Here is a 9,064-nt window from a genome sequence, read left to right as displayed (position 1 = left end):
AAGTCCAAACATTAAGGTGGAGTCTACGCAGACCAAATTGTGATCTACATATTTAGCCCAACGTAAAGTAAACAAAAGTAGTTGCTGATGGTTTGGAACTCTTTGCCGTCTGCGTTTGTCTTCTTTTCATTGGGTCTTAACATGACCGGATCTACTACAGAGGAAGATTATGCAGCCACCCAGAGTCCCAGAGCCTAAACATCAATGGGGCGTCTACATTTAAACAATTAAAACATTCTCAACTAATTTCGCATATTAAATATAAGAAAATAACGGAAATGAGATTAAATTTAGTAGTACTCTGTTTTTTTTTTTTTTGTTTTTTTTTTTTGCACAGGGCTTCCACTTACTAAAATCCGGCATTGGTCTTAATTACAAATCGTGCGGATTGCTAAATATTTGTTTCGTATTAGTGAAATAGTTGACGTAAATTGTCGGTGAATGTTTTTTAAGTGCACACGGCATACTTATCTATTTATTGATGTTCTTATGTTTAAGATACAATTAGTTCTCCATTGATCTTTACTGACTTGGAGGCTGCTACTCCTGTCTTGGTCCGACCACAAATCAAGCCTTAATTAACTAGCATGTCAATGCCCTAGGTCACACACTGTATAGAAGACCCACTGGGTCATTTCATCATCCAGTCCGTTCAGTGTCTGTAGGGGAGGCTATTGTCTGCAGGTATGAAATATTCTACTTAAAAATCTTTCTTTTCGCTATATTCCAAACCGAAATTTGACATATTCCAACTTTTTTGTTGTGGGCTTGCAATTTGCATCAGCGATTAGTTACATGTAGTTAATAAGAGGTTCAAATCAAATATCATTCTATGATATCTACAATTTATTATTCCAATCAGAGAATATTTTTGTCTATAGTTTACGAGGCTTTTAATTTGTATCCAATTTATTTTTACTTTTTTTTTTCGCATTCATTAAAATAATTGTGTTTTAAACACACACACACACACACACAAACACTTTTGTTTAAACTTTTTAAAAAATCTTTTTAATTTTGTTTAATGATTGAAAATAAAATAAAATTACATTTAAGAACACGCACTGAAACAAAACAACAGTGGCGTAGCTAGGGTATTTGATGTCCAGTGCGGCGGCTCCTCGTGATGTCCTCAAAAAAAATGTAACCAAAAAAAATTATTCTTCAAAGTCATATGTATTCCTTTTTAAAGTATTGCTAATTTAAAAAAAAAACACTAAAAAAAAAAACACAACACATCAGACTAGCGATTATACAAAAATGATAATACAAACATATCTTACTTGCTTTCTTGCTGGCATAAAAACTGTCTAGATTTTTCTCAAAATCTATTGTTTCCCCTCAGATTTTTTAAAGTGGATAAATTATCAAATTAAAGAGTAGTACATTTGTCATCGGTGATCGCAAGTAATTATTGATCAACTTTAGTTTGGAGAAACTTCCGTGCGTGTAGCTACCCCTACCACAATTGTCATAGACATGCACATCGATATTCGCGACGGAATCATCTAGCCGGTATTTTTTTTTTTTGAAACTCAATAGCCCAACAGGTCCCTTCGTGATCTCTGTTATGCATAGCATATTGTAACAGATGTATGTATAAGTTGTACTTGATGTTTTTTCCAAAGTACCTTGATAATCCTAGATCAGCGGTTCTCAACCTTTTATACTCGGCGACCCCTTTTTACAATCCCCCACTCTGCCGCGACACACACACATACAGCAATAGAAGAATAGACAATAACAATCCATTTTTTCGATGGTCTTAGGCGACCCCTGGCAAATCGTCAATCGACCCCCAAGGGGGTCGCGACCCACAGGTTGAGAACCCCTGTCCTAGATGCTTGGATATCTTGTAGAGTGTATTACAAATGCGAGCTTGATGACTAGACTAAAAAATATACACCATGTCATATACATGAAGAACCAATAGGATCAATGCTCAGTAACTTTGTCCACTCGAGATGAAATAGAATAACGAATTTTAATACACAATAGGCCACAGTCGAGTCAGTCACTAAACGATGTTATCCCTTCAAGAGCCTAGCAGTAACTGTCCTTGAAGTCTACAATACTAATCTCTAACCCAATGCCTATGTCGTCACTAGAAACTGTCGCGTTCAAAGTCAGTCTACCATAATGCGTTTTTTTAACTAAACTAAGTTTCGAACAAAATACAGTAGTTTGTGGTTGTTCATGCATGCACATTGTGTAGTTTCTACTAAGAAAGTTGGATGCCCCGTGCGGCGCGCACCACCAGCACATTGCTAGATACGCCTCTGAACAAATCTATATATATGAAAGAGGCAACTTTGGTGCAACTATTCATCTTTAAAAGTAAACACTAGATCTACATCGACACATGAAACTCGTTGGACGTAATTATCTTCTCTTTTGAAGTAATGTCTGTAATTTATAAGATAAGAAATTGATTTTTTCTTCCAACATCCTTTTGACAATACCGAATCAGCAGAAATACGAGGTTTTAATTGTGCTGTTGCTTTACAGTAAGCAGTGGCGTTGCTAGGAATTCGCCATCATTTGGGGGCCCGTGGGGTATGACCTCTTGTAGGGTCCCTGCAATTTGCGTAGGCTTAATATTTAATATTTAATGTAAAAAACACTCATTTGGGGTCCCCCTCGAGTGGGGGCTCGGGGGGGGGGGGGAGGAGATTTTCAAATTTGGACCCCCATCCCCCCCTACCCTAGCTACACCTCTGATAGTAAGTAAGATGTTTTGAACTTAAACTTTTTATTACACGCACACACATATACACACACATGTGTTACTAATCTTTAACAAAAAAATAATTTTCGTGCAATCAAAAAAAAATTTTTTTTTCTCTAGACAAATTGGATGGACGTTTTAGTTACGACAAACATTTAGATATAAATCTTTGTCAATGTTTTTGATGTGTAGTAATACCCCCCTTACAACCCAGTGGCGTAGCTAGGGTGAGGGGGGAAGGGGTCCAAATTTGAAAACCCCCCGTGCCCCCCGCTTAAAGGGCCCCAAATGAGTGTCCGAAATTTTTGTTTTTACATTAAAAATTACGCCATTATCTCATGTCATGATGTCGAATGTTAAAATGCAAGGGGCCTCTAAGAAAGGTCAAACCCCCCTGGCTCCCAAATCCTTTAGCTACGCACGCCACTGTTACCACCCTTTTTCTTTCATAAACTTAAAATCCCAAAAGAAGAGATCGTTGTTTTTTTTTTACTGACCTATCCCCCTAACATTCTACAGGCTTGAAGGAGAGGGGGGGGGGAGGAAGGGGGGTAATTAATTAGCTATCTGTTGGTCATCGTGCCACAATAGTGAAGAAAAAAAAAAGGGAATTGGCGGATGTCGTTAAACCAGGATTTAGAACACTTTTTTTTACATTGAAAATTCTATTATTAACATTAACTTGGTTATATAGGTCGTAACAGAAAAAAAATACCGTCTACAGACTATATAAGGACATCATCACAATCTCAAGGTGTGACTAAGTAAGTAGCGCCGAGTCCTGTTTAGGAAACAATGTCTCGCATGACTGTCTTCCTCGTCATTGTCTCACTGGCGACTGTGGTCAGTGCCGGCTACGTCAACGACTGGGACTCGCCCTTCAACTTCAGATGTCCAGACAATCAGATCATCAGTTACACATCCAGTATCCATGACAACCGTAAGGAAGACAGACGCTGGGAGTTTCTGTGCAGGACAGCTGGGAAGACACACTCTTGCATCGACAGCGGTGAGTTTACTGAAATTTAGTGTTGGCTGTTGGGGATGTTGTCAGGGCCTGCCTTAGGCTTAGGCAAACAAGGTAGTCGCCTAGGGCAGCCTTCTTCTTCTTCTAGCCAGCTTTTTGCTGCTAAACTGTGAGATCTCCTAGTGGTGGGGGCCTCGCTCAGGACTCAAAAATTAATTTGTTAGTGAAAAAATTGCAAAACATAGATCAAATCTTAAGCCTCAAGCTTAGCAGAACTCTATTTGTCTTAGCCTATCTCTAAGTCTCCATAATTATTCAAGGTTTATTTGTGATGGTTTAGATCAACTTGTTAGACTACAAATGTTAGAAGACCTTTGTTTAGATCAACTTGTTAGACTACAAATGTTAGAAGACCTTTGTTTAGATCTACTTGTTAGACTACAAATGTTGGAAGACCATTGTTTAGATCTACTTGTTAGACTACAAATGTTAGAAGACCATTGTTTAGATCTACTTGTTAGACTACAAATGTTAGAAGACCATTGTTTAGATCTACTTGTTAGACTACAGATGTTAGAAGACCTTTGTTTAGATCTACTTGTTAGACTACAAATGTTAGAATACCTTTGTTTAGATCTACTTGTTAGACTACAAATGTTGGAAGACCTTTGTTTCTTTCTTTTGATGAAATGTCGAAACGTTTTAAAACGTAATTTCTAATCTGGTGATCACAAGCCGTCCATGAAGCACATTATTGCTATCGGAGCTATATGAATTTAACTTATTTGTTCATTTAGATCGAGATACAGGACGGTTTTTAATTCATTGCGTATTTTTTCAGTCTTATTTTTTTTTTCTACTCCATTTGAGGCAAACTATTCAGTTCGCCTAGGGCCTCAAATTATCTAAGCCGGCCCTGATGTTGTAGAACATTAATGGAGTTAGGACAAGGGCTTTTAGTGTTGAAACCAATGAAGAGTTACAATAACATGTCACATATAATAGCAGTGTTATCATAATCGTTTTAATCAAAGAATGAAGACAAAACACCAGATACACCAAACAGCTAGCTAATTATAATTTTTCCTCTATGTCTGAAATCCTCCAATAGACCCACTTTGTCAAGAAATAAATATAGACTTACACTGCGCATATGACTTAAAAGCACAGTACTGTACTGCAACGATTCTCACTATCCAGGCTCTCCGCAAACTGCACCACATGACACAACCAATTCAAAAAAACTTGACAACTCAGGGCTCCTATAATAACGTAGCAGGTTAATGTCAAATAAATCACAGCCGACTCTGTACAATTGGCAGCACGTAACACTGACTGTACAAAAACTTCGCCGCAACTCTGTAACGCTGTATCGGACTCCACTAGCTCTCAGCCTCTTCCTGGACTTGTCCTCAATTCGGACCTGACTTCACGCCGTGCTGGTTCTTGACTCGGACTTCGATTCTTACTTGTCAAAGTGCAAGATAACGTGAGGCGAATTGACAACTTCGCTCTTATAAAGCGTCTATAAAGGCCATCGTGTCGGCTCACTACACACACACTACTACGCCTATCCGCACCACCAAGTTATACATTACTTAGAACATTACTTATAACATTACTTAGAACATTACTTAGAACATTACTTAGAACATTACTTAGAACATTACTTAGAACATTACTACTTAGAACATTACTTATTCAATACATTTTACGTTATTATTTTTCTACGTCACAAAAATTAGAACGTGGAAAACCTTTCTTTTTTTAAATTCCTCTTTTCAGTTTGCAAACTCTACACGGTTTATGGATGGGTGGGCGGACACGGATCTCGAAAACGGCGCTAACGCATTTCCTAGAAATTTGACATTTTATGTTTATGTATATCTTTAGGGGGAAAATACTAGCTAATTGGACACACAGGGAAAACTCTGCTTTGACCTCTATGATTTTTCAAATTATAATCATCTTTAAGATTAAATTTGGTCTGGAGGTTTAGACATTCTATATCTTCAGCATACGTACGTTAGCGGGTATTCCCGTATGTAGCTATGTAACATGCAGAAGTGAATTTGTGCGTTGAAATAAAAAGAAATATTGAGTTTGACTTATAAGGGCTTGTCAAATTATAATCTTCTTTGTAATTGGGTCTAGGTCCTGCGGTAAAAACTAAAACAAATAAATTCCACTTATCTTATTCATGATAAACCAGTAACACAGACTAAAAACGCAAAATACCTAGGTGTTATTATAAAAGAAAACTGTCAAGGAATCCCCATACTGATGAAACTATCAAAAAGTCAAACAAAGCATTAGGGTTTGTTAAAAGAAATTTCTATAAATCAAATAAGAACATAAAATTAAAATGTTATTTAACTTTGGTTAGGCCAATAATAGAATATGCATCCTCTGTTTGGGACCCCTCAACTCAAGAAAACCTTAAGAAACTGGAACAGACACAATAGAGCAGTGAGATTCATAACAAACGAATATTCCCATTTGACTAGAGTAACACCTTTAGTAAAATCACTAAATTTAGAAAGCCTTCAGGACAGAAGACTCAAAAGTAAAGTAGCAATTATACATAAAACACAAAATTTAATAAAATACTCTGAAAGACACAAAGATAAAGGCACATTCCTCGTCCCATATGCTAGGACAAATTTGTACAAATACTCCTTCTTCCCTAGTGCTATTAGAGCAGTGATTCCCAAAGTGGTCTATATAGACCCCCAGGGGTCTACGAAGACTTCCAAGGGGTCTACGAAAGTGAAAAAATAAATTGGGGGTCTATGAGATGTCTATGGGGGTCTACGATAATGAATTTCATTTCAATTGTGACTTTAATTTTCACTCCCATTAATGCAATTATTTCCTACACTAATATGTAAATTTACCTTTAATCCTTAAAATATTTATACTGCTATTCAAATGAAAAATAAAGATAAAGTTCAGAATACACCCACAAAATCTCTCTTCGACATCATATAGAGAAGATAATGCGTTTGTGAGCGTCTTACAATGTCTCGGAAAACACTAAAGGTAAAACATTGATTTTACCTGCCCTTGAAGTAGTTTTAAAAACTTGTATTACACAAACCTACATCTGATATTATGAATTTTTTAAAGCAACAATACAGTTCAAGGGCATATCGGTGGTATAAATTATAACATTAAAAGCTTCTTATGTAATTCTTTGCAAACGACATATACAGTTTGGGATCAACGGTCTAGCAGGCTCTGACAGGATGTAGAGCTGTTTGCTGCAAACTGCCTAAGGGTTGCTGGCTCCTTATTTTTCCTCAGGGTTGACTCACAAAACCTTTCCCATGTTTGAATATAGCTGCAAGGCAGCAAAAGTTTGAATTCAGTTCTTCTGCTAGGTGGGTAGAAAGCGCCCGCCTTTCCAAAGCTTACTGGTTTTGGCGCTAGTTACTCGCCTTCGCCGCTTCTCCTGTTAGTGAAAACAGTTCTGCGGACTCAATATTTGAGCCACACATGAAAGATCCAGAAATACAAGAGAAACTGCTCTTTGTGAAAACGTTTACAAGAATCCCTAAAGCAAATTACTGAATTAATATTTAATGTTTCATAGAACAACAAATTCCTATATGAAACATAATATCCGTAGCAATGGATGATGAGCCTACAAAAAAAAACAACATTTCCAGTGTGTTTGATTCCAGAAATATATATTTTGTTATTTTAATTGGTTTAAATTTAAATTTTATCAATCTGTAGAACTTCAAATGTAGCTTTTAATTGCCTTTTCACTCTTAGACTCACTACAGTGAGACATTAGTTTTAAAAAATGTTGATTGATTTGCAATGATGCAACACAAGTTAAGCAGGGGGTCTACGGAAAATCAGAAACCATGGCAAGGGGTCTACGAGACAAAAAAGTTTGGGAACCACTGTATTAGAGCATGGAATGGGTTGCCTGAGCTAGCCAGGAAAACCAGTGACTTGGCAGAATTTAAGTCATTGGTGAATATGCATGACTAAATGCATGACGCGTAGGACGTAATCATCTTTTTTATTTTTGAAGTAACGTCTGTATTATATAAGAAGATAATATGCAACAAATTAAAAGCCCGAAATGTTCACATTTTAGGGAAATGCCTCCCGGACGAATAACGATAAACTCAAATAGGAGGACATGCCCTCCTTTTGCCGGACTTCTGTAGTTAAATGCGGGTGAAATGTTTAAATGAGCCTTCCCTCTGTTTTTTTTTTTTTTTTGTTGTTGTTGTTTTTTTGTTCATATTAAATTTCATTCACAGGCTACGTCAACGAGTTTGACGAACCAATAGTTTACACTTGCCCTGGAAACAAGGTCATGGTGGGCGCCCACAGTTACCATAGCAACAAACACGAGGACCGCAGATTTGGCTTCTACTGCTGTGACGTCAAGGGAAGGAGCCCACGAAATTGCTATGACACCGGCTACGTCAACGACTGGGACCAGAAGCTGACCTTGGTTGTACCGGAAGGAAAAGCTATCAAAGCGGCATTTAGTCACCATGACAACCGTCGCGAGGACCGCCGCTGGAAATACCAAATCTGTACACTTTAAAACTGACTACTTTAGAATTTCTGTTATGTGATATTTTATTCTTATTATTGACTTAAAGTAGTCCTCCATTTCATCCTAATTTTTATGATACTAATAGATCTACATTTACGTAGTAAGAAATGTTTTCTGAATTATGCAACGAAAGTCTCCAGTCACTATAAAATCGTATGTGTTTATTCGAAACAATAAAAGTTGATTTTACATTTCTGTTTTCTTTTCTCATCATTTTTTGCCAAACAAATCCAAATTTTTAACCTAACCAACAAGCTCGTGTTGTTGCTCGGTCGTTGGTTTGTAATCCAAAAAACAGCTAGTGCAATGTTATGGAGAGTGTGCGTGTGTGTGTTTCCTAGGTGATGAAGAAAGGGAGTGTTCATTGTGAGTCTTAATAATGATGCAGGATAAGCGGTTCTGTAGTAATGTATGTTAAGAACTAGAGACAACTCCCAGAGAACCAGAGTGTAAGCAATTGTTTTTGTAATGAGTTAGATTTTTACAAAGCTTATTTCAACTCTGTCTGTCTGTATGGTAAAAAGTGTGTACACGTTATTTCTCCCACGCCCAAAAAGCTGAAATTATTCTATCTATCTATAAATAATATATATATATATATATAGTCGCTCCGGCTCCGGCTTCTGCCGAATATCCGGTATTTTTTACTATCCGGTGCTATTCGGCTCCGGTCGGATATCACTACCGGATAGTAAACCGGATAGTAAAAAATACACCTATTTAATATGCATAAAGTGGACCTCGTTCCATTAATGTCTGTTGTAGAATGTATTAATGTTTA

The 9,064-nt window shown here is 37.1% G+C and overlaps 1 protein-coding gene across 2 annotated transcripts; it reads left to right on the top strand.

Annotated features, from left to right (window-relative positions):
- Nucleotides 1-531: 531 nt before the first annotated feature.
- On the top strand, nucleotides 532-8,474 carry LOC106073221 (dermatopontin-like). 2 transcript variants are annotated; one of them, XM_056006951.1, is made up of 3 exons: nucleotides 532-684; nucleotides 3,453-3,737; nucleotides 7,979-8,474. In XM_056006951.1, the coding sequence occupies exons 2-3, from the start codon at nucleotides 3,524-3,526 to the stop codon at nucleotides 8,269-8,271; spliced, it is 507 nt and encodes a 168-aa protein (XP_055862926.1). In that variant the 5' UTR covers nucleotides 532-684; nucleotides 3,453-3,523; the 3' UTR covers nucleotides 8,272-8,474. The 2 variants fall into 2 exon arrangements, with proteins under 2 accessions (XP_055862926.1, XP_055862925.1); XM_056006950.1 differs by having other exon boundaries at nucleotides 545-684; nucleotides 3,423-3,737.
- The last annotated feature ends 590 nt before the right edge of the window (nucleotides 8,475-9,064 follow it).

This window comes from Biomphalaria glabrata, chromosome 12, assembly GCF_947242115.1.
Source record: "Biomphalaria glabrata chromosome 12, xgBioGlab47.1, whole genome shotgun sequence".
In the NCBI taxonomy this organism is placed as follows: domain Eukaryota; kingdom Metazoa; phylum Mollusca; class Gastropoda; family Planorbidae; genus Biomphalaria; species Biomphalaria glabrata.
The sequence above is the reverse complement of the archived record's forward strand: the minus strand, read 5'-3'. Positions and strand labels throughout refer to the sequence as shown.

Coding starts and splice junctions, on each gene's coding strand:
- LOC106073221 (XM_056006951.1), top strand. CDS start 3,524: ATGTCTCGCATGACTGTCTTCCTCGTCATTGTCTCACTGGCGACTGTG. Junction 3,738..7,978: donor ACACTCTTGCATCGACAGCG/GTGAGTTTACTG, acceptor TTTCATTCACAG/GCTACGTCAACGAGTTTGAC.